This window comes from Tachyglossus aculeatus, chromosome 14 (genome assembly GCF_015852505.1).
Source record: "Tachyglossus aculeatus isolate mTacAcu1 chromosome 14, mTacAcu1.pri, whole genome shotgun sequence".
Lineage (NCBI taxonomy): Eukaryota > Metazoa > Chordata > Mammalia > Monotremata > Tachyglossidae > Tachyglossus > Tachyglossus aculeatus.
This window is the reverse complement of record NC_052079.1, coordinates 4425173-4450076: the sequence shown is the minus strand read 5'-3', so window position 1 is coordinate 4450076 and position 24904 is coordinate 4425173. Positions and strand designations below refer to the sequence as shown.

The window sequence follows — 24904 nt, the reverse complement described above, 5'->3', positions numbered from 1 at the left end:
AGCTAGGACAGGATTCCCGGGCGCTTCCTTCCAACCCCACCTCAGGGAAGCTGGGGCTGAGAGGTGCCACAGGGCCGTAAGTTCTCGAGCTACCCCAAAATGACATCCCCCGGGCACCTGGTATCTGAGCGGAAGGAAGGATTTACTTCTTCAAATCCAGCCGAAGCAGCCAGGCCTGGAAGATGCTTCTCCGGGACCACGCAGCCCCGGAAGCCCCTAGAACTTTGCTAGGCACGTGGAAGTCTCCACCCTTTCAGCTCACGTTTAGGATGCTACCTTTTTCGGCCAGGGACACTCTGTAGTTCTCCAAGAAGATGACTTTTAACTTGCTCCCAACCACCGGGTCGTTGTTGACGACGTTGGCCACTGATGTGATGAGCTTAATGATCATCTTTGCCATATGATATCCTGGTGCAGCCTTGGAGAAATGACCAAACACTGGTGCTCATGAAATGCCATTGGAAAAGGGGACAGGATGGGTGGGGAGGAAGGATGACAGAGGCAGAGGGAAACAATAATAATAATGGCATTTGTTAGGTGCTATGTGCAAAGCACTGTTCTAAGCGCTGGGGAGGTTACAAGGTGATCAGGTTGTCCCACGGGGGGGGCTCAGGGTCTTCATCTCCATTTTACAGATGAGGGAATTGAGGCACAGAGAAGTTAAGTGACTTGCCCAAAGTCACATAGCTGACAGTTGGCAGAGCTTGAAGCCACTGAGCCACGCTGCTTCTCTACAACAACAAAGACCCTAGCCCCAGGATATACCTTACCTTGCCTCCGATTATAACAGTCCTGGGCACAAATAACTTCTTAGGGTCCTTCTTGATACCTGAAGAGATGGAGGAAAAAAGTCAGGGGGAGGGGTCAGTGGGGCGGGTGAGCCAGGGGCGAGGGGGGTGTCCGGCTTCCCTCCACTTACGGTTGTACATAACGATGACGTGCAGGCAGTTCATGAGCTGCCGTTTGTACTCGTGGATCCTCTTCACCTGAACATCAAACATGGAGGATGGGTTGATCTTCACCTTGTACTCCTTCTCCAGGTACTGAGAAAACTTGAGCTTGTTCTCCTGAGGAGACAAGCCCGGGGCATCAGCCACCCGCTGGCTCCACCGGCCGGGATGGGAGTCCTGAGGGGGAAGAGGGACCCACGGCCTTCACCTGCTTAACGTTGGCCACTTCGCGGAGGAAGACGTCGTCGCCCACAAATCTGTGCAGCTTGGTCAGCTGGCTCAGGTCTTTCACGTAGTCCTCCCCTATTTTCTTCAGAATGAAAAGAAAAGCTGCTTGGGGCTTGGTCTGATCTGAATTTTGGGTTCAGGAATCTCTTTCTCTCTCTGTCACAGAGGTCAGACAAAGCGGGGAGGTGAGGAGGTGGACACCTCAGGCAGGCAAGCAGAAACTCCTGACCACTGGTTTGACGGCATCCCAACGGCTCTCACCCGCCCAATTACCCACCCTTTCCCCACCAGGGCGGAAGTACCTCGGCTATCAGCTCAGCCAGGCCTGGGTTGCAGAGCAAGAGCCAGCGCCTCGGAGTGATGCCGTTCGTTTTATTCTGGAACTTGTCCGGCTCCATCTGGCTGAAGTCCTTGAACCTGTGGGTAAAGGAAAAACGTCGAGGGGCTCAACTCAGAAGCCGTGGTTCTGCATGAGACTGTGGCCAGTCGGGCAGGAGGGCTAGAATTGGGCCGAGCACGCCCGATGAGCTACCTAGGTGGGGAAGCGGGGGTGCATTTTGAATGTAAATCCAAGTAATCCCAGGGGCAGCAGTGGCTGAGGCCAATTTGCTCCTGCTTGGGGCCCAGCAGGGACATCACCCTTCAGCCTAGGCCCACCTGAGCCTCCAACTGCTGGGCGAGGGATTCGCCACCTCGAGTGAATGCCCACGCGTGCCAAGAGCTTGGTCCTTCTTTGGCAGCGAGGCCACACAGGTCTCTGCATTCCCCGATGAAGGGGGCAGGACCTATCTGATCAGCCAGTTTGTGTTCTTTTCAAAGAATGGCAGCGTAGGGCCACCTGACTGTTCTTGAAAGGACACCCTTAGTGTCCCTCCCGTTGGACCCTAAGCAGGGCCTAATGGGCCCAGGGGATGGACAGATGGTCCTCTTGAGGTTTGAGTCCCCGGTGTTCAATGCATTTTTTGCTAACAATAATAATAATTGTGGTATTTGTTAAGCGCTGACTACAAGCCAAGCCCTGTACTACGTGCTGGGGTGGATACAAGCAATTTGGGTTGGACAAAGTCCCTGTCCCACGTGGGGCTCACAGTCTCAATACCCATTTTACAGAGGAGGTAACTGAGGCACAGAGAAGTGAAGTGACTTTCCTAAGGCCATACAGCAGACAAGTAGCAGAGCCAGGATTAGAACCCATGATGTTCTGATTCCCAGGCCCAGGGTATATCCACTCTACCATGCTGCTAGAACTTCTCAGTCGCCCCACCGGATCTCATCCCCACCCCTCTCCCACCAGGCCAGCTTGTTCAAGAAGCTCTGCCATTTTTTCCACGAACCTGTTAGTCCGAGAGCCCCCCCAACACCCCTGCCCCTCAGGGGATGGACAACGGGGCTTACACCTCGTTCTTCACTATGTCAGAGTGGATCCGAGCCACCCCGTTCACAGCGTGGGAGCCCACGATGCAGAGGTGGGCCATGTTGATTCTTTTGACTCCTTCCTCTTCTATCAGAGACATCCTCCGTAGCCGAGCCTCATCCCCGGGGAATAAGGCTGCAATTTCCTAGCCAAACAAAGGGAAAACTCGGTACGAACATGGGAATGAAAACAGAAAACACACACAGCCAAAGGAAGGGAAAGCTCGGTACAAACATGGGAATTTAAACACATACACACACACACACACACATACACACAATCTTACACGTGCTTCAAGATCCACTTAACTTACACCATCGTTCTGGCGAGTGTTTGAAAATATTTATTTTCCTGGCATGGCATTTCAAAGGGCTCACAGTTCAGAGAAGAGGGAGCTCGATCTGAACATGAAGACGTGCTACGGGGGGCGGGGACCATGTCCGTCGATAGCCTGGACTCTGGGGTCCTTGGCTTATGTGCGGATGGCCAAGACTCCCTCCCTTTCCCCCGCTGTAGTTCTCAGCAGAACCCACTCCCTCCCCACCCCAGGCCCGACCCAGTGAGGGCGGGACGCGGAAGACCCGAAGGTGACTTACATCCAAATGGCGCTGGTTTATCTCATAGATGATCTGCAGGTGCCGAGGCAGCAGCTTCTCCACAAGATGCACGGGCCAACGTTCCAGGGCTTCGGGCAGGACCGTGTGGTTGGTATAAGCAAATGTCTTCTTGGTGATGTCCCAGGCCTGAAGGAGCCAGAGAAGTTTCGGTTTCCCCTCCCCTGACCGAAAGGGCGATTCTAACACGCACCCGGCTCTCGACAGATACCAGTTTATCGCTCCAGGCCAACACATTCAGTGGGGCCGCAAATTACCATCACCGAACTCCTTCTTTCCTAGGATGGGATTGAACTGCAAAATTCCTGGGGATTGGAAAGGTCGATCTTGGGACACCGAGTGGTTTGTCCACGGCTAGAGAAGGCCACAAAATCCTCCCGATCACTAATCCAGTCCCAAACTCCGCATTTTTCAGCTCGGGCTGCAGATTTTATAAAGAGTTTTAAATGCTCCTTGCACTAATAGAAGGGGCAGGGAATACTGGGATTTCTTCTTCTGTCTTTCTGATCCTATTAGTTTCCAAAACTAAGGCTATCCTCGGGAACCAGGAAGGCCAGAGACAACATCAAGCACTGAATCCTCGCATGTCCTTTGTGTGGGAATTCCGATTGGAACAGCCCAGTGAACAACCTCAGCTATTTATTTTTTGCAGAGCACCATCTGGGCCTTCAAAGGGCATCACAACTTTGAGGTGCCCTTTTTAAACACCGATCAGCTGGCAGACTGATTTAAAATTGAAAATATATTTCTGGCAGGATGTCTTAGCCCAATTTCACGATTGTGAGCGGAAAGGCAAGGAAAGAAACAAAAGAAAAAAGAAAAGTGTTTTCCCAACCTTGGCCCAGGGCAGCTTTTCGATGTCCACGAAAACCCTCATCAGCTCGGGAATAGCAAGGGCAGGGTGAGTGTCATTTAGCTGGATGGCTACCTGCAAGAAAGCAGTTACAACTCTGAGCAACACTCACTGCTCTGATCCTCATCCCCCCTCACGACTGACTACGGAAATTCCATAAACTCGATGCTTCTTTTTTTCCCAAGCGTCTACCAAATCATTAATCTCTTTTTATTCCCTCCCTCAACAGCCCAAATGTTTCATCCCCTGTCATTTTTATGTTGCTGAAACTGCACCCTGAACAGAAAAAGGATCTAGCAACACAGCTCGGCCGGGTGACGGGGTTGAGGGGGGAAGGGAGAAGGAGCCGGTGGGTGGTCTTCCCTCAGGTGGTCACTGGGGAAAAGAGGTAAAGCTGGAGACGAGATCTCAGTCCTCCCTTTGATCCACGACTGCCCTCCGCCAGTTTGCGCACCTGATCTGGAAAAGCATCAAACACGGTCCGGACGCTCTCGGTGCTGCCGAACTTGGAGGCCTTGAAACGCCGGATGATATCTTGCAGGGTGGCGGCCACCACAAAGTACTCCTGCTTCAGCCTCAGCTCCTTCCCTTCAAAAAACTACAAGCCAGACATGCACCTCAGAGGGCTGCACGCAGGACAACCTGAGTACAGTGCTTGGCACGCAGTAAGTGCTTAACAAATACCATAAAAAAAAATACCTCAATCAATCGTATTTATTGAGCGCTTACTGTGTGCAGAGCACTGTACTAAGCACTTGGGAAGGACAAGTTGGCAACAGATAGAGGCGGTCCCCACCCAACAGCGGGCTCACAGTCTAGAAGGGGGAGACAGACAACAAAAATCAATCAATCAATCAATCGTATTTATTGAGCGCTTACTGTGTGCAGAGCACTGTACTAAACGCTTGGGAAATCCAAGTTGGCAACATATAGAGACGATCCCTACCCAACAACGGGCTCACAGTCTAGAAGGGGGAGACAGACAACAAAATCAATCAATCAATCGTATTTATTGAGCGCTTACTGTGTGCAGAGCACTGTACCCAAGAGGCTGTGGGATCCCTTTTTGGGTGGAGAGGGGGCGGCCTGAATGAGGCCTCTTTGGGACTCTGACCACCTCCACAAGATCTGGAGAGAGAGTGTGGTCTGCTGGAAGGCGAAGAGGACTAGGAATCAAGAGTCCCAGCTTTGTCACTGCCCAGCTGGGTAACCTTGGGCAAGTCACTTAACTGCTCTAGGCCTCTGTTTCCCCTTCTGTAAAATGGGAACAAGACTGTGAACCTCATAGAGACTCCGTGGTTTCATCTGATCTAATGTGGGCAGGAAACCTATCTACCAATTCTGTTGAGTTGTATTCTCCCAAGTACTCTGTACGGTGCTCGGCACACAGTAAGTGCTCAATAAACACCACTGATTAATTGATCTACCCCAGAGTGTGGTATATAGTGAACACAATTGCAACTGAAAGAAAAATTACTGTACAAAAGATTTCCCCGCCTACCCTAGTTCTCAACCACCACTGCCTTAGTCCCTCAGCAGTAGGTAACAAGAGCCAACTCACTTGTCCTCTGCAGCCTAATGAACTGCCTTGGGTTGGGGGGATTGGGTGAGGCAGTCTCTAAGGCCAGGCTCAGCCCTTCCTGGAGGCGGGGAGGTGAACCTCCACTGATCATTTAAGATATTTCAGCCCAATAACACCCAGGACCTTCCGGTCTTGAAGAAAGGTTTTCATACGAAGCAGGAACTTGGCCCAGGCTCAGCAGGTTGGGGTTGACCATTGCCTTATCATCAAGGTCTTTCATCCGATGATTCTCCTCTTTCCTCATCCTCCCTACCTCTCAGCCGACCACACAGCTCCTTCTGCACAGTGACAGTCAACTACAGCTGAGCCCATTTGTAAAATATATTAAAAAAACACCAACCACACAATCAGAAAAAGGCTAGCTCCAGAAAAAGTAAAGCAATTTAAGCCAGTATTTTTTTCCCAAATTTGGGGTCACCTCTCATGCCAAGAATTAAGGGGTTGAGACAGTATTGGTTTTTTTTAATAACATCTCTGCTCATCCAAGAGCCAAGAGGGGACTGGATTTGGTCCACAATGAAACCAAGGGTCTGCTTTGCTGAGTATTTCAAATGCAGCTAGAGTGAAGACCAGCTGAGAGAACACTGATTAGTAATTGGGAAAGCAACTCAAAACATCCACCAGTTTAAAGACCACTGGCCAGGAGGGCTTTCACCCTAATTCATTCATTCAGTCGTACTTATTGAGCACTTACTGTGTGCAAAGTGCTGCACTAGGCACTTGGGAGAGTACAATACAAAATAAATGAATACATTCCCTGCCCACAACGGGCTCGCAGTCTAGAGATGAGCATAACTCGGAGCTCATCCTCATTTCGCCACCAGCATCCAGACCCCAGAGGCAGGGACCCTTCCAGATATCAAAAAGGAATCCGCTGCCTGACCACTATAGGGGAGAAATGGGTCCCTCGAGTGGTTTGCTCAAAAATGTTCCACTCGCTGATGTTCGGGGACCTTTCTCCGTATCTGCCTCAAAATCTACAGTGGATTGACGCCATACTGCTTTAAACTACGCTCAAACAGAGGATTAATAAAGATCAATATGAAGCATTGGGAGAAAATTCTTTCCTTGTAAGGTGAGATACTACAATAATCCTTGAGAGGGGTCTGAAATCCTATAAAGGCTCAGACCAGCCCTTCTGACTTTACAAATATAAAGATGATTTTTCCTTGACTTTGTAGCCACATGATATTCTTTCACAAACATTTATGGAGCTCTGTGGGGTAAGAGATATTGCCACAAGAATTAAATGTTTGATGCCATATTTGACTTTTTGAAGGAGGATCAATTTATTTCCTAGTTTCGGATGGGCAAACTTCCTCTCCCTAAGAGAGGAAATCAACTGAGCCTGCTCATGGAGACAGAGCATTCTGAACATCTGATCTGTGGGTTGGTCGGAAAGTTACCCTGAAATAGCTGGTTCTGGAGAGACTCGCTTCCCCTTCAAGGAAGATTTGACTTTTATAGCTCAACCACTTACGTTATCATTGGGATACAGGACCCGGGAGATGTTTTCCGCAAGGTTGCGATCAAGTACTGCCTGAATGTAGTCACCAACATTAACTAAAAAGAATGGTCAAAAAGAGAAAAAAAAATTGAAATCCTGTTTTCATCTCCAGAGACCTTCTAAAATCTCACCTCCCACAGGAAGACTTCTCTAAACAGTCACACAACCCGTCACATCCGCCCAACAGCCACCCTTAGCATTTATGTATTTTATTCCTATCCTAAGTATGCACATACGTATTTTCAATGACTTTTTCTATTTCATCCTGGTTGAGTTGAACTGCTTCCTATTAGATCATCTTCCTGCTCACTCTATTTGTAAAACATTTTGCTGCCTGTTTTCCCCACTAGACTAGAAGCTTCTTCAGAGTGGGAATAGTGTTTCTCATTTCTGCTGTTCACTTCCAGGCACTTAGTACAGTGATGCATTCTCTGTAGGTGCTCAGTAAATAGCATTGATTGACTGATAATGAGTTGACCAAGTTGCATAAGGGGCAAGCTTAAAAGCACACCCACCAACCCCAAGCCAAAGTGCAAACCCCACTTTCACATGCAAAAATTCCACGCTAGCAAAGGCCGGATCGTGGGCTGAATAAATCTCCCTGCTGTTCCCGTGTAGCTTTTAAAAGGTTTCTTGTGTCATGGTGAAGGATGGCAAGAATGCAGGCCTTTTCTCCACTCCGCCATCTCCCTAGGGGCTCCCTCACCTACACTTAATCCAGTTCTCCACAGGCTCCCATCCGATTCACGCAACGGAGGGCAAGGGAGGCGGGCTGTGCAAACCGGAGTCAGTACTTACAGTCTCGGAGGTTAAAGTCATTGGGAGCGCGAGCAGACCAAAGGCGCATGGTGTTGACGGTATTGTTCATATACCCGGGCACCGGCGTGTCATAGGGCAGGGCCAGGACCACCTGTTTGTTTGGACAAGAGTTAAGCTGTCTTCCCTCCCCTACCAGCCAAGTGAGATGACGCGTGGCTGGGGGGATGGGGCGATGGGTCAGGAGGCAGGTTTTACAAGAGAAACTGTGCGCTCTTGGACCCGTTTTCAGGATCGAGTGAAGGGCAACATTAAAAAGGAAAAGTTTGGTGAGGTGTTCAAAAAGCCAGTTACGATGAATCAAATTAAAGCAATTTCCAGGGGTTGGAGGAGAAGCTGGGAGAAGAAGACTTAGCCTAAATAATGTCAGCTCCGCTGTCCCTGGGTGACACTGCCCGGCTTCAGGCTGTGGGGCTCAAACCCAGAAAACAGGAACCTGGGAGTCTAAGCTCCCGGTGACCTCCGTGGCTTTTGTCCCAAACACCCTCCTCTGCACTCAAGAAAAGACGCTCTGACTCCCATCCTCACTATTTATTTGAATGTCTGGATACGGGCCAAAGAAGGTCAAGCGGGACAGCCTTTTCTAGCTTGGGCAAGTCACTTAACTGCTCTAGGCCTCTGTTTCCCCTACTGTAAAATGGGAACAAGACTGTGAACCTCATAGAGACTTCGTGGTTTCATCTGATCTAATGTGGGCAGGAAACCTATCTACTCACGGTGTGGACTGTATCATAACTGTTCCAGCCATCGACCTCCAAAATGAGTTCATCCCAGTCCCTGGACACTTAGTATTAAATGCAGAGTTGAAGCTACTGATCATTTTTATGATGCGTTTGTTGTGTCCTAATGTTGCTATTCCCACTTCATTACGATCAAAATAAAAATTATGGCCTATCTAGTACTTACCCAAACAAGCAAAGGCATTTTAGCCTGGATACCACATTATTTTACTCACACATCTCTTAATCTTTTATTTGAGTTCTTAATGCCATTCCACAACCTTCTGAATCAAGCCTAAAGAGTCCTCTCCAAAAGCAAACAGATGTAGAAAACCTTCTTTCCCACGTGTGTCTAGCTCCCATGGAATTCCCAGAGTGAAGCACTATCCTTAACTAAACTTAAGAATTAGTCGAGGCCAAAGAGGCAGCACAGCCTAGAGAAAACAACACTGGCCTGGGAATCAGAGGCCCTGCGTTCCAATCTCAGCTCCGCCAACTGCCTGCTGGGGGATCTTGGACAAGTCACTTAACTTCTCTGGGCCTCAGTTTCCTCATCCGTAAAATGAGGACTCAATACCTATTCTTCCTCCTGTTTTAGACTGCAAGCTCCATGCAGGATAGGGACTGTGTCCAACGTGATTGTCTTGTATCTACCTCAGCACTTAGATCAGTGCTTTACACATAGAAAGAGCTGAATACATTAATAATAATAACAAAGACATTAATAATAGTGTCTTTACAGGGCTGACCCACAGAAACTAAGAGTTGGGCTCAGTGAAGTTCAGTGAATCCTAGCCTCTTTTTAAAAAGCAGTGGGGAGAGATGGTTTCTTTGACCAAGTAGGTTATCATCACACAAAATATAATTCCCTTGATCAAAGAAATTCCCTAAACATAAACCTGCCAAGAACTACGAGTAGAGATTATTTAGCTGGAAGCCGACAGTGTCCACATATAATCTTCATGGGCTGGGTTAATCTAGGATAACAGCTCCTTCTTGGGCCTTTCTAGTGAGTTCAGCAGTGCGGTCACTTAAACCAAAGAGTGATTTCAAGTGGGAAGACTGCCCAACTCTCACTGCGACTGTGCTTATTACAAGGTCTATGTGAATTGTTCATGAGCCCTTGGGAGAAATCTCCGGAGGTTCAACCAATCCTGACTGGAAGGGAGGGAGAAGGGGAGAAAGGGGAAGGACTAGGTGCGGGAAGAAGAGGTCTTACTTCATTTTCCTTCCCTTCCCCACAGAACCTGTATATATGTATATATGTTTGTACATATTTATTACTCTATTTATTTATCTTACTTGTACATATCTATTTATTTTATTTTGTTAGTATGTTTGGTTTTGTTCTCTGTCTCCCCCTTCTAGACTGTGAGCCCGCTGTTGGGTAGGGACTGTCTCTATGTGTTGCCGACTTGTACTTCCCAAGCGCTTAGTACAGTGCTCTGCACACAGTAAGCACTCAATAAATACGACTGATTGATTGATTGATTTCTAGTTCTAGTTTATCCAGACTAACTGGCATTCCTACCCTAGGATGGATGGACCCAACCAAATAAATGCCATCAGTTTCCGCTCATTCTGCCTGAATTCGCGAATGATACAAATTTTGTGAGGATGTTAATAATGGATATGACAAACGGTCTTGAGATGGCATGCTTTTGTAAATAAAATTCTGAGGTGGCAGAATCTGAGTTCCATTCAAAATTTTAAAACAAATTGGGGCTGGAGGGTTGGGGAACTCTAATCCGTGGACTGTGGAGCATTTTGGTGTGCTTTGGGGCAAGACGCTTAGCCCTTCCTTGCATCAGTCATTCACAAAACAGGCAGACACAAATGGTATTACAGGAAAAATCCCTTTTCCCCTGGAGGGGAGCTCCTGTCACTTCTTGTTCATAAGGGCGGAGTACCTGGGTATCCACCCATTTGATTCCATTCTTGGTATGCTCCACTCGCCCGTAGAAATGGACTGGAAGCATGAACTCTGGGCGGGCCTTCTCCCAGGGGTTGCCATGTCTCAGCCAGTCATCTGCTTCTTCCACCTGGAAAAGAGGTGCAACGCTGGGTTTGCTCTCTCAGAGAGGGCATCGCAACAAGAGACCCAAGCCTAACCCAAAGGCACTTTCTGAGTGACGGACGACGACAACAACCTGCACCCAACAGAGCCCCTGAACTGCCTTCCTTTTCAAAAGACTCAGCATTACTGCCCCAAGACAGCAGACACGGCTTGTGGCAATTGTGTTTCTTAGAAAAGTGTCTACCCCAATCACAGCCAGATGCTCAAAGCACAAGGTTAAAAAAATTCAGGATTTCAGACCACCCCCTTACCCATAATGTGTGATATTATGAGCCAATTGCTTTTCACAGTCTCACAAGATGGAGAACATTAAAGCTGATTTTGTTTTTAAATTCAGGCAGTGTCACTGACCTTTGAGAATATTTGAAGTTAGGCATTAAAGGGTCCCAACCAGAACAATCAACCTTCCCGGATTAGTGTTGAGACCAAAGAATCCTACCACAAATTGGGAAGGAACCCCCCCCCCCCCGCCCCCCTCAAAAAACCAACAAGACTAGGGTGCCTTCAGGGTGGGGAGGGTTCGCATTGTGGTGTTTTGCGGCAGTTGACAGAGGCACCATGAAAACACCCTGTTTCAGGATGTCTTGCAACAGAAAGGAAATCAATGCAACAGGAGGCTTTACTTGGTGCTTGCCTCAAGTCTGCAGGAGTCAGCAGAAGCCATTTTCTAGTGGGAGAACCTTCCCTAAGGGGAGCTGACAGAGTGTTTTTACAGGGAGAGACACATTAATAAATGACGCTTTGTCTCTGCACGGCAATCTTCATCCCTCAAGCTATTGTCTCTGGGAGAACTGAGTTCAACAAAGACCAGGGTTCACTGTCCTCAGGTATGGGCTCAATCCTCCCGCCCCAAGAGACCTTTTGGTACATTCCTGCAGCAGTGGGGTGAAGACTGCCTGCCTGGCAGCCTGAAAGGGTGAAAGTGCCTTCTTAGACTAAGGTCAAACTACGACCAGGGGTGGGGAGGGAGTAGCACCTCAGGGATTGGGGGTGGTGGGGGGGGAGCAAGCCCTCAAAGGCACGCCTCCTCTTGCCCCCTCACACCTGCCGTTTGGATGTTAATGAGTGAATGAGATTGACAGGGTGCCCTGTTTGTTTGGCCCTCTTTATCTCCCATCTCTGGTTGTACCTTTGCAAAATATCAGTTAATAATTTCCTCAACTTCAGCAATTCCCGTTTCGAAGTTTTGAAAGAGATGTTGAAAACAGAAAAATCCTTCCACAATCACCCGGGGCACTCCCTCCTGCAAAACTCGCAGGAAGTTCTCTCAGCTGCTGGATAGGCATCGAGGTTGACTGCCAAACCCTTTTCCACCTTCTTTTTTCCAGGTGAATCAGAAAAGCTAAAGCTACAAATCGGGATTCCTTAAACGCCACTGGTGGAGCCAGGGGAGGGGAGAGGAGGAAGGTGAAAGGCATTAGAGTCATGGGGGGTGGGGGGGAGAGACAGAGAAAGAGGGAGAGGGAGGGAGAGGGAGGGAGAGGGAGGGAGAGGGAGGGAGAGGGAGGGATGGGGAGGGAGAGAGAGAGAGAGAGAGAGAGAGAGAGAGAGAGAGAGAGAGAGAGAGTGTGTGTGTCTGTGTGTGTGTCTGTGTGTCTGTGTCAGAGTAGGAGAGCAGGGGCTGTTGGATGATGTAGCTGACAGCTCCCTAGGCAACAGTGCAGTCCAGGCTCAGCCAGCTGCCCCAAATGGAAGAAACTGGGTGGCTGAGGAGATTTGGCTACAGATGCAATTTTGCCATGCCTAAAACTGGCCTCCCATGGCCAAGGGCTAAGACAAAAATCTACTACCGCTTAAGGGGCAAGGGTCTGTGTGAATTTTAGAGCAGCTTGGAGAATTACTCAACTGAGCCATCATTTGTGCCTGAGTGTTGGCCATGGTGAGCATGGTGAGCCTATTGTTCTATCCCCAAGGGCTTTTCCCTGGAACTCAGAATATATACGGTACGGAAAAAAGTTCGGGAAGTTGTCTGGGAATGGCAAAGGCTGCAAACTCCTCTTTAGAGCAGGCTGGATTCATTGGGCTCTTTAGAATTGGTCAGAGAAGGCCCTTCTTCAAAATCCGCCACTTTCCTGCCCTCAAAAGCAAGCACGCTCAGGAACAGGTATGGAAGCTGAACCAGCAGCAGTTTCTGGAGTAGGCCCCAAAAGATTCTGGGGTAATCCCAGGGGGGCAGACCCACAAGGACTGACGGAGACATTGCTGCAGCCTCAGGGCATCCCTATGGGGTGCCAGTTGGGTACCAGAGCAATTAGAAAGCTCGGCTTTGGACAGTTCTGGAGTTTGTTAGAAGCTGTGTGTGAGCTTCTGAGCTTCGGCCGGGAGCATAGAGACCCTCTGGCTTTTCCCCGCCCTCTGGCTGTGGATTTCCCAGGCCTGCCTGGTTGGAAAGGTGATTTTCCATCCACCCAAGCAAGGCCCAGGCCCCAAGCAGCAAAACACAGGGGTCAGGCAGCATGTACAAGGGGGTGAATGGAGGGCGGATTCCCACTAGTGACTCCTATGGAATGGGCAAGAGAAGACACAGCTCAGTCTCCAGTAAAACCCAAGGTGACAGGAGAGTGAGAACAGACAGATATGGGGACCAAGTCATACCCCACTTCCACAATTAAATGCCATTCTCCGGGCATGAATGGGTTTAAGCCTACCTGCCATCCATCTCGAATCTTCTGATTGAAAATTCCATATTCATATCGGATTCCGTATCCATAGGCCGCCAGACCCAAGGTTGCCATGGAGTCCAGGAAGCAGGCTAATTGAGACAGAGCACACACACACGCAAACCATGTTATGCTCAAGTCGGTTTTAAAAGCTATCCTGAAACCTGCTCCATGGAGAGAAGCCAGTCAGTGGTCCTTTTAAAGGGTTGGGGACACTGCAAGCCTGGGGAAATTCAGGTAGTTAGTGAGGGAGGGTGTTGGGGACAGAGATAGGAGGTCTTTTTCACCAAGATCTTCTGGAGAAATGGTACAGCTGCACTGTCCTCTGCCACCTCATGCACTAGTCCTGGGTGGTAAGATGCGCTTGCACCAGAAAAGACACTGATTGGACCTGACCTTGACCTCCCGTCCACCCGCTTCTCTTAGCATCATCAGACAGGGACCTCCAACTGATCACGATTCCTTATAGGCAAGGATTGTGTCCACGTATCTTACTGTAGAAGATACTGTAGAATCTTACTGTAGAAGCAGCGTGGTTCAGTGGAAAGAGCATGGGCTTTGGAGTCGGAGGTCATGGGTTCAAATCCCCGCTCTGCCAATTGTCAGCTGTGTGACTTTGGGCAAGTCACAACTTCTCTGGGCCTCAGTTCCCTCATCTGTAAAATGGGGATTAAGACTGTGAGCCCCCCGCGGGACAACCTGATCACCCTGTAACCTCCCCAGGGCTTAGAACAGTGCTTTGCACATAGTAAGCGCTTAATAAATACCAACATTATTATTACTGTACTGTGATTTCCCAATCGCTTAGTTTAGTGGCTCTGCTCCCAATAAGCACTCAGTAAACACCACTAATTGATCGATTGATTGACTGACAGATACCTGGAAAAATCAGCTCACTGCCACTTGAGATGATGAAGCATGGGTCACCGCTCCCCTGAGCACTGATTTATGGTGGTCTCTGAGAGGGCAGGGACAAAGCCCTCTGTAGGCTCTACACAAGGTCAAGGGCAGAGTGGACCCTCAAATACAGGGTCACTGGTTTCCGCCATTGTACATGACAGGGGACAGGGTTTGTGGGTATCAGCCACGAAGTCTTCAACTCCAGAGCTGAGGCTAAGTTGGCGTAATACCCAAGGCTGAATGATCCTGAGGCCCGTGGCAGGCCACAAAGTCCCACAGATGTCAATGTCCTTTGCACATAGTAAGCGCTTAACAAATGCCATCATTATTATTATTATTATTATATCCACAAATCAGCCGCCTAACTTGCACTCTGTGTATCTCCAAGGATGTGAGCACTGTAGTGAATGCCTGCTGAGATTAAACCCTATTTTCCCCGACTCCCTCTCCCTTTTGCGTCCACTTTGTACTTAGAAGCTCATTATGGGCAGGAATTGTATCGATTTATTATTTTATTTATATTAACGTCTGTCTCCCCCTCTAGACTTGAAAGCTCTTTGTGGGCAGGAATGTGCCTGCCTATTGTTATAGTGTACTCTCCTAAGTGCTTAGTACAGTGCTCTGCACACAATAAAGGCTCGATAAATATCAGTGAATGAATGAATGGGAACGTGACTGCTAATTTCTCTTGTATTGTAATAATAATAATAATAATGGCATTTATGAAGTGCTTACTATGTGCAAAGCACTGTTCTAAGCGCTGGGGAGGTTACAAGGTGATCAGGTTGTCCCACGGGGGGCTCAGTCTTAATCCCCATTTTACAGATGAGGTAACTGAGGCACAGAGAAGTTAAGTGACTTGCCCAAAGTCACACAGCTGACAAGTGGCAGAGCTGGGATTTGAATCCCTGACCTCTGACTCCAAAGCCCATGCTCTTTCCACTGAGCCACGCTGCTTCCCCACCCCTGCTTCCCAAGCGCCTAGAACAGTGTGCTGCACATAGTAAGCATTCAGTAAATACCATTGATTGATTGGATCCGTGCCCTTCAAAGACTTGATAGTCACACACCCTCAGTCCCATTTATGCATAATTTATTTACTTATGTTGTCTGTCTTCCCTTTAGACTGTAAGTTCCTTGTGGAAATGGACCGTGTCTACCAACGCTGTTGTACTGTACTCTCCCAAGTGTCTGATACAGTGCTCTGCACACAGGGCTCAATAAATTACCACTGATTGATTGACTGACTGAGAGAAGGGTGGGGATGGTTTCTACATTCCAGACAGCTGAGGCTGCTTTGGGCTGGAGGCCTCATTTCAGGCCAGACCACACTATGCCCACCCACATCCATCCGAAGGGTTGTCTCTTTCCAGCCCCAAATACCTATATCCCCAACTCAACTCTGAGAGAATCCAACTGAAGGAAATCGCCCCAGTGGAAACTTTCCCCAAATGTAAAATAAATGTGGGAAATTTTTGATGCGGCTCTAGTTGGGAGAAAAGGCACACTGCAGGCCCTTTTGGATCTCGTCCCAGGTTTAACACACTTCTGGCAACTCACCTGAATGCTTTTACTCTCCTCTCTGGGAAACAGGGCACTTTGGGGGTTAATCGTTTCTCACAAATAACTGAGTATTAATTAATTCTTCCTCCCAAAGCATAGGTACATTTTCCCTACTAGCAAGTCAAAAACAACCCGTGTGAAATTTCTAAATGCAGTGGGTAAACACTAACTCATTTAAAGCCAGCATGGCATCGATCAATTCTGAACAAATAATGGGGGCAGGACTTTGGCCTTTGAGGAGAATTTTCGGAAACCCCAAAGTACACAGGAAGGATCTTCTCAGATGAGGGGTTTAGGCAATCTCTCTTGGGTCAAGTTCCCCTCTTCTCTATTCAGCTTTAATCAAGTCGCAGGCCTAAACTCCAGGAAAACACACCCTATTCCTACCAGGTCCTTGCTTGGCCCTGAGATTATAGTGAGGGGGAAGAAAGGTAAAGTTCTCCAATAATCCTGATCCCAGAGATCAGCGGCGAGGACTCTGATCAGCTGTCTGGCAGTGAGAGGCTGGATGGCTTTCTTTTTTTCAAAAACCTACTCTGGCCCCTTCTTTTTCCCATGCTGAGTATCTGCTCTCCCACTGTGGATTGCTTATTGTCTGTCTTCCCTACGGGAGTGTAAGTTCCTGGTGGCAGGGACCGTGCCTCAGGCTCCCATTGTACTTTCCCAAGCACTTAGAACAACACCCAATGCTTGCAATCAATAAGTAATCGTCAAAGTTCACATAACCTCAAACTATTTGTTCCAATGACCGGGAGGGAGACAGCCAACGATCACTTACCAGCGAGTCTCCCAAGGCCTCCATTGCCAAGCCCCGCATCTTCCTCAATTTCTTCTAGCTCTTCAATATCCAGTCCAAGCTGCGGATTGAAAGACAGGAAAGGAAATCTAGGCATTGCCTCCACTTAAAGGCCCTTTTAGCACTGTCAAAGTCCAGAGTTCAGGCGATTCACTTTCTGGCCCTTCTCACACTTGACCCTAGTTAAGCCTTGACGGTCGTAAGAAATCTTAGCGAAATACACTAGTCCGGCCCGCTCGAATCATCACCGTGTAATGTTGCCAGAGCCCTGGCAAGCATCTGGTCCAGAACTGGGTTGAGACTGGTTTCCACAGGCCCATTGGCCTCACCAGGACATCACTGCCAGAGAAACTGGGAACAACAGCCACACTGCCTCCTACTCTTTGTGGTGGGGCTCACCCTCATGGGATAGTCAGGAGATAGGTGGGTATGGGAGACTATTGTAAATGCTTGTTCAACCATCTGAGGAAGCCAAGGAGGCAGCCTTTGGTGGCCAACAGCCTGTTGACCAGCTCATTGTGGGCAGGAAACGTGTCTACCAACTGTGACATTGTCATACCACCCTCTCCCAAGCACTTAGTGCAGTGCTCTGCACACAGTAAGCGCTCGATAAATACGACCGATCCACCCTCAAAACTGGAAGTGTCCGCTAACTGGAACCAACTGAGAGATCACCCAGTCGGATCTGAGCTAAAAGCTTGGCCCAAATATTTTTTCCCTCTTCAATTGGCTGCTAAAATTTAAGGTCGACTTGTATTTCCCAAGTACTTAGTACAGTGCTCTGCACACAGTAAGCGCTCAATAAATAATAATAATGACGGCATTTATTAAGCGCTTACTATGTGCAAAGCACTGTTCTAAGCGCTGGGGAGGTTACAAGGTGATCAGGTTGTCCCACGGGGGGCTCACAGTCTTACTCCCCATTTTACAGATGAGGTAACTGAGGCATAGAGAAGTGACTTGCCCAAAGTCACACAGCTGACAATTGGTGGAGTCGGGATTTGAACCCATGACCTCTAACTCCAAAGCCCAGGCTCTTTCCACTGAATAAATATGATTGAATGAATGAAAGGTCTATTTTTTATGTTAGTGAAGCAGTATGGGGTCATGGAAGGACAGCCATGATAGCCTGTGTTTAGGCTTCCTTCAACAAGGCAGTGTTATTGCTTAGCAAGATGTTGGAAGTTCTGTCTTCCAGATATTTAAAGAATCTCTATCATTTATATGCAAACACATCTACGGCAAGCTTGGCAGGGCCTCATAAAGCTTGGCCAATCAGAGAACAAATCTGTCTAAAGAAAATGGATAACGAGTCAGCAACAAGTTCTCGGCTGCTGTGTAAGAGGGGAATATGGAGTCTTTTCAAAGACACATTCAGTGCGCAATGTCGTTTGTGAAATGTAATTTCCTGTGGACTCTTGTTCTCTGAGACACACTTCACGGTTGCAAAAGATGGTTCCCAAAAACCTAATGAGCCATCTAACTTCTCTCTTGGATTGGCAGTTAAGTCAGCAGACGTGAGCAGGTGTTGGAACTTGATGTTTCGGTGACTTCAGATTACCAGCATTGCAGCTTTAAGTTTCATTCCTGGCCCTCTCGTCCACCGGCAAGAAAACTCCTCGCCGTCCAGGGGGATGAGAGGAAGGTTCCCCGTCTTACCTGGTAAATCGCCTCATCGCAGGCGTTCTGCAGGCCCAGATTTATCATGGTGTTCTGTAAGGTGCGGCCCATGTAGAATTCCAGGGAGAGGTAGTAAACCCTCTGAAACAAAGCAAAATGTTAGCGATTCTGCCTTCGCCCAGTGTTCTTGGTTTTCAAATCAATCAATCAATCGTATTTATTGAGAGCTTACTGTGTGCACAGCACTGTACTAAGCGCTTGGGAAGTACAAATTGGCAACATATAATAGATATGAGATAGGGAGAGATAATAACACTGGCATAGGCCTGAGTAATTAATAATAATTATTATGGTACTTCTTAAGCACTGGGGTAAATACACATTAGTCAGGATGGACACAATCCCTGTACAATATGGGGCTCACCCTCTTATCCCCACTTTACAGAAGAGGTAACTGAGGCCCAGAGAAGTTAAGGGACTTGCCCAAGGTCACACAGCAGACATGTGGCAGAGCTGGGATTAGAACCCAGATCCTTCTGCCTCCCAGCTTTGCTGCCTCCCACTTAGTGCTTCCCAACGAGGGCTGAGATAAAGAAAAAGTTATGAGACTGGACACAATCCCTGTCTCGCATGGGGCTCACAAGTTCTCACCTCATTTTCAGATGGGGAAACCGAGGCCCTGATGGGTAAAGTGACTTGCTCAAGTTCACACAGCAGGTCAGTGGTCATCAAATTTAAATTCACTCAAGCCCAGGTCGTCTGGCTCCCAGAGCTCTGCTTTTTCAACTAGAGATGCTGCCTCACCTCCGTCACCCACCGCAAAGCTCACACTACTTCCCGGGTATATTCCCCTGTGCCTTCCCATAGGGGAGTCCTCTCCTAAATTGCCCAAATAAATGTGGGTTTTCTTACATCCTGGATGAGTCATGTCTGAGAGCAGACTGTAGAGAAAACCACCATCTCCCTGTGGTGACAAAGTATTCCGTTGTTAATACGCATGGAGGAAGGGGCTGTTTGGGCACAATGAGTTCTGGATTAAACCCAGTGAAATTTCTATTATTTGAGTACTTCTTCCTCTCGGTAAAACTTTATAGTGTGTGTCGCCCCCATTAAACTGTAAGCTTCTGTATGACACTGGGCAAGTCACAACTTCCCTAGGCTTCAATTTCTTCATCTGTGAGATGGGGATTCAATACCTGTTCTCCCTCTTACTTAGACTGTGACTGATCTTGTTGTACTGTACTCTCCAAAGCGTTTAATACAGTCATCTGCACACAGTCGGTGTGCAAAAAATATGATTGACTGACCTGATTACCTCGTATTTACCTGAGTGCTTAGTACAGTGCTGGGCCCAGGGTACACAATTAACAAATACAACAATTATTATCATCATAATCTACTGTACCATCTCAAATGCTTGGCACGCTGTAAGTGCTCAGTAAATACTACTGATTGATGGATTAACTTCAACTCAGAGCTCTAGTCTGGTGGATCTCTTCTCTGAGGGTGCTAACTCTGAAATGAATGTCTTTCAGTTAGTTGGTGGATAGGCAGAAAGAAAGGGGCTATCTTTTCAGCCCCATTTCTGCAAGGATCATTAAAGTGTTTATATAATCAGGTTAAAGTAATCAAGGATAATAATAATGATGGTGGCATTTATTAAGCACTTACTATGTGCAAAGCACTGTTCCAAGCGCTGGGGAGGTTACAAGGGGATCAGGTTGTCCCATGGGGGGCTCACAGTCTTCATCCCCATTTTACAGATGAGGGAACTGAGGCCCAGAGACGTGAAGTGACTTGCCCCAAGTCACCCAGCTGACCAGTGGTGGAGCTGGGATTTGAACCCATGACCTCTGACTCCAAAGCCCGGCTCTTTCCACTGAGCCACGCTGCTTCTCCTGAAACACTGATACTAGAGAATGCAGAACACCTGGCTTTACCAAGGTTTGCTGATTACAACTACAAACATCTGCACCCCAAAATTAATCTCCCACAAATTTTAGTTATACCAAAACTCTGACAGACTATCAAATGCAAATTTGAACTGGGTTAATACACATCTGCCCCGTGAAAGAAGTTCTCTTCAGGACATATGGGCATGCAAAATAGCCAGACTGGAAGCTCAGAGCTTTCTCCCAGAAAACAGGTCGAACACCTGGGGCAGGTTGCTTTGTTTAGCTATCTAGGCAGGAATAGATTGTTTCTTAAAAAACAAAAAACAGTAGTACAGCTGTCCTTTGAGGTTACACCCACAAGTGTCAGACTGAGAACGTCTTCCACTCTTTGTCCTTGAAAATACAATCAGTCCCCTTCTCTGGCCCCATGATGGATTTCTCCAAGCGCTTAGTACAGTGCTTTGCACACAATAAGCACTCAATAAATACAATTGAATGAATGAATGTCTCTGCCTCAAGTGCAGTAAGAAGTCTTCCTGGCCAACCCCTCAGCATGAATGAACTCTAAAGGGAGGTGGGGAGAGGGAGGGTGAAGATGGGGAGGAGGTCATCAGTGGCAGCAGCAGTTTTTCCTCTCCCCATGTACAGTAAAATGAAGTGAATAAAGGAATCATGGGTTTCATCTTCTAACTGAAGAACTCTACAGGGTCATGTTTCCTTTCACAGCCCTCAACAGCAGTCACTGTGACAATCTTATAGCAGCAGAAGCGTGGCTCAGTGGAAAGAGCCCGGGCTTTGGAGTCTGAGGTCATGGGTTCAAATCCCAGCTCCGCCAATTGGCAGCTGGGTGACTTCAGGCAAGTCACTTGACTTCTCTGTGCCTCTGTTACCTCATCTGCAAAATGGGGATTAAGACTGCGAGCCCCCCTGTGGGACAACTTGATCACCTTGTAACTTCCCCAGGGCTTAGAACAGTGCTTTGCACATAGTAAGCGCTTAATAAATGCCATCATTATTATTAAGTGAGGAAAGGATTCAGCCAGAGGGGCCTCATTTTTTCTTAATGGGATTAAGAGCTTCCTATGTGCCAAAGCACTGTGCTAAATGCTGAGGTATATACATGCAATCCAAGTGAACGCAGTCCCATTCCCACACAGGACTTACAGTTACAAAAGTGGGGGAGGCAGGCATTTTATCTCCATTTTACAAGGAGGAAATTGAGGCTCAGAGCTGTCACCTGTCAACTGTGTGACCTTGGGCAAGTCACTTAAATTATCTGTGCCTCAGTTACCTCACCTGTAAAATGGGGATGAAGACTGTGAGCCCCACGTGGGACAACCTGTTTACCTTGTATCTACCCCAGTGCTTAGAACAGTGCTTGGCATATAATAAGCGCTTAACAAATACCAACATCATTATTATTATTATTATTATGTGACTTGCCCAAGGTCACATAATTACCTCATCTGTAAAACGGGGATGAAGACTGTGAGCCCCACGTGGGACAACCTATTTACCTTGTATCTACCCCAGTGCTTAGAACAGTGCTTGGCATATAATAAGCGCTTAAATACCAACATTATTATCATTATTATGTGACTTGCCCAAGGTCACATAATTACCTCATCTGTAAAATGGGGATGAAGACTGTGAGCCCCACATGGGACAACCTGTTTACCTTGTATCTACCCCAGTGCTTAGAAGAGTGCTTGGCATATAATAAGCGCTTAACAAATACCAACATTATTATTATTATTATGTGACTTGCCCAAGGTCACATAGCAGGTGAGTGATAAAGCTGGGATTAGAGCCCAGATCTCTGACTGGCAGTCCTGGGATTTAAATTAAATTAAACCAATCAGTGGTATTTAGTGGGCACTTACTGTGTGCAGAACATCCACTACCCCCATACTTCCCCTAAAGCTCGATTTCAAAACTAGTACATTCCGTTCTGCTGAAAGGTGGGTTTTCCCCACACGTAGCCTAGGACGATTAAGGAATGTCTGTCCAACAACGCGCGCCTGTTTGACTACAGCACGCCAAAGTGTTGAAAGAAACAGTGTGCGTGCACAAAGGCAGGGTCAAACACAGTGAGTTTGTGCACAAACAACAGTGTGAGCTTTTCTTAACTTGGGGTTTTGTAAGAAGGCAAACCCTAGGAGTTGGAAGAACTGAGTGGAATCTTTCTACTGTCCTTGGCCATTTAGTGGAAGCTGTTTGGGGGGTGAGGAGGGGAGTCCGGGAATCAAGAGACCCGGAATCAGAGAAGCTGTCATGTCTGGGAGTCAAGAGGACCTGGGTTCTGACACCAGCTTTGCCATTTGTCTGCTGGGTGACCTTGGGCAAATCACTTCACTTCTCTGTACCTCGGTTACCTCATCTGTAAAACGGGGATTGGGATCGTGAGCTCCATGTGGGACACGGACTGTGTCCAACCTGATTAGCAACTATCTACCCCAGCTCTTAATACAATGTCTCGCACATAGTAAGCACTCAACAAATACTAGAGAGCAAAGCCCAAGTCTTAGTCCCACCTCTACCACTCTCCTGCTTGATCATCATCATCATCAATCGTATTTATTGAGCGCTTACTATGTGCAGAGCACTGTACTAAGCGCTTGGGAAGTACAAATTGGCAACCTATAGAGACAGTCCCTACCCAACAGTGGGCTCACAGTCTAAAAGGGGGAGACAGAGAACAAAACCAAACATACTAACAAAATAAAATGAATATTGATATTTATTTATAAATATTGATCCCTCTGCGCCCTAATTTCCCCATCTGTAAAATAAGATACCTGTCTCTCCCCAGCTCCATGAGATGCTGAAGCTAAAATAACTGATGTACAGTGGAAAAAATTAGCCCTATACCACTTTGAGATAGTACGGTCATTACTGTCATTACAGCAGACTCCCAAGGAAGGTTCTCTCAAGCCAGCATATTTAGGCAGTGCTACCTTTGGCACAGGCATCTCACACCAGGCTCTTGGAAAATGGCCATTAATTTTATTTTTGGAGAAGTCCGAGCCACCAAAAATCGAACAATTGAGATCACCCATCTCGCCTGCTAAGGCTTGAATTGTGGGGCTAGAAGAGGGGGGAAGGGGATGAGGGTCAATCATCTTTATCCCCCGGGGGGCTGCAGCTATCGGGTCCCAGGCCTATTTCGCAACGGGATTGTAGTTTAAAAATCTATCTAAGGTGTCCAGGGGAAAAGGGCTGGGCTGGTTATTGCCAGGACAACGTGAAACCAATAATAAGGGCTGGGCAGTGCTTACACTAACCCTAGGGCACGTCCTCGGACATTACAGCCTCAAACCACATCCAGGGAGTCCCCATGAGCTGAGTCACTTGGCTGCCCCACCCCTCCCCAAAATTCAAAGTCTTACCAAAGTCACGTCTCCTCCCAGAGGCCTTCCCTGACTAACCCCCTATTTCCCCTACTCCCTCTCCTCTCTGCATCCTTCTTGCACTCGGATCTGCACCCTTGATATTCACCTCATCCTCAACTCCACAGCATTTACGCACATTTATTTTAATATCCATCTCTCCCTTCTAGACTGTAAATGGCTTGTGGGCAGGGAAGGAGTCTGCCAACTCTGTTGCATTATTCATTCATTCAATCGTATTTATTGAGCACTTACTGTGTGCAGAGCACTGTACTAAGCGCTTGGGAAGCACAAGTTGGCAACATATAGAGACGGTCGCTACCCAACAGCAGGCTCACAGTCTAGAGGGGGGAGACAGACAACAAAGCAAAACATATTAACAAAATAAAATAAATAGAATAAATAAGTACAAGTAAAATAGAGGAATAATAATAATAATAATAATGATGATGCTCTTCACGGCTAAGAGAAGCAGCATGGTTTAGTGGATAGAGCCCAGAACTGGGTTCTAATTCTACCTCACCAAGTCACTTCACTTCTGGGTATCTCAGTTTCCTCTTCTGTTAAATGGGGATTAAGACTGTGAGCCCTATGTGGGACAGGCAGGGACTGTGTCCAACCTGATTAGCTTGTATCTACCCCAGTGCTTAGCACATAGTAAGCACTTAAGTATTGTAATAATTATTATCAGAGTATTTTGCACACAGCAAGCATTGAAATACTATTGATTGACTGCTGGTTGGGTGAGCACCCATCTCCCCTTCCTCACTTCCTGGCTGCTGGAAGGTGCACCTCTTTGAGCATGGGGAATGAAGTGGGGGAGAAGGAAGGGAAGCGGGGGAGAAGGAAGGGGAAGGACAGAGAGAAGGAGGAAGGAAGGGAGGGGAAGAGGATGGAGAGAGGAAAGAGGAAAGAAGGAGGAAGGGGGAGAGAGAGGGAGGGGGAGAGGAAGGGGGAGAGGGGGAGGGAGGGGGAGGGAGGAGAGGGGGGGAGAGGGAGGGGGAGAGGGGAGGGAGAGGGGGAGAGAGGGAGAGGAGGGGAGGGAGGAGGAGAGGGAGAGGGGAGGGAGGAGGAGAGGGGAGGGAGGAGGAGAGGGAGAGGGGAGGGAGGAGGAGAGGAGGAGGAGAGGGAGAGGGGAGGGAGGGGGAGGGAGGAGGAGAAGGTGAGAGATAGGGAGGGCGAGAGACAAGAAGGAGAGAGGAGGGAAAGGAGGGAGAGAGGAGGAGAAGGAGGGAGAGAGGAGGGAAAGGAGGGAGAGGAGGAGTGAGAGAAAGAGAGAAGGAGGGAGAGGAGGAGAGAAGAGAGCGTGAAAGGGGGAAAG

General features: G+C 47.9%; 1 protein-coding gene across 1 annotated transcript in view; it reads right to left on the bottom strand.

Moving 5' to 3' along the window:
• The window catches only part of PYGL (glycogen phosphorylase L), a 36924-nt gene that overhangs the window by 11067 nt on the left and 953 nt on the right, over nucleotides 1-24904 (bottom strand). The window contains exons 2-16 of the mRNA XM_038756323.1: nucleotides 18339-18440; nucleotides 16662-16740; nucleotides 13409-13512; nucleotides 10594-10725; nucleotides 7947-8058; nucleotides 7122-7204; nucleotides 4514-4657; nucleotides 4042-4134; nucleotides 3189-3335; nucleotides 2574-2737; nucleotides 1481-1595; nucleotides 1159-1260; nucleotides 920-1067; nucleotides 771-829; nucleotides 277-418 (exon numbers count right to left, since the gene is read on the bottom strand). Of these exons, the coding sequence (XP_038612251.1) occupies nucleotides 277-418; nucleotides 771-829; nucleotides 920-1067; nucleotides 1159-1260; nucleotides 1481-1595; nucleotides 2574-2737; nucleotides 3189-3335; nucleotides 4042-4134; nucleotides 4514-4657; nucleotides 7122-7204; nucleotides 7947-8058; nucleotides 10594-10725; nucleotides 13409-13512; nucleotides 16662-16740; nucleotides 18339-18440 (1726 nt within the window). The remainder of the gene's footprint in view (nucleotides 1-276; nucleotides 419-770; nucleotides 830-919; nucleotides 1068-1158; nucleotides 1261-1480; nucleotides 1596-2573; nucleotides 2738-3188; nucleotides 3336-4041; nucleotides 4135-4513; nucleotides 4658-7121; nucleotides 7205-7946; nucleotides 8059-10593; nucleotides 10726-13408; nucleotides 13513-16661; nucleotides 16741-18338; nucleotides 18441-24904) is intronic.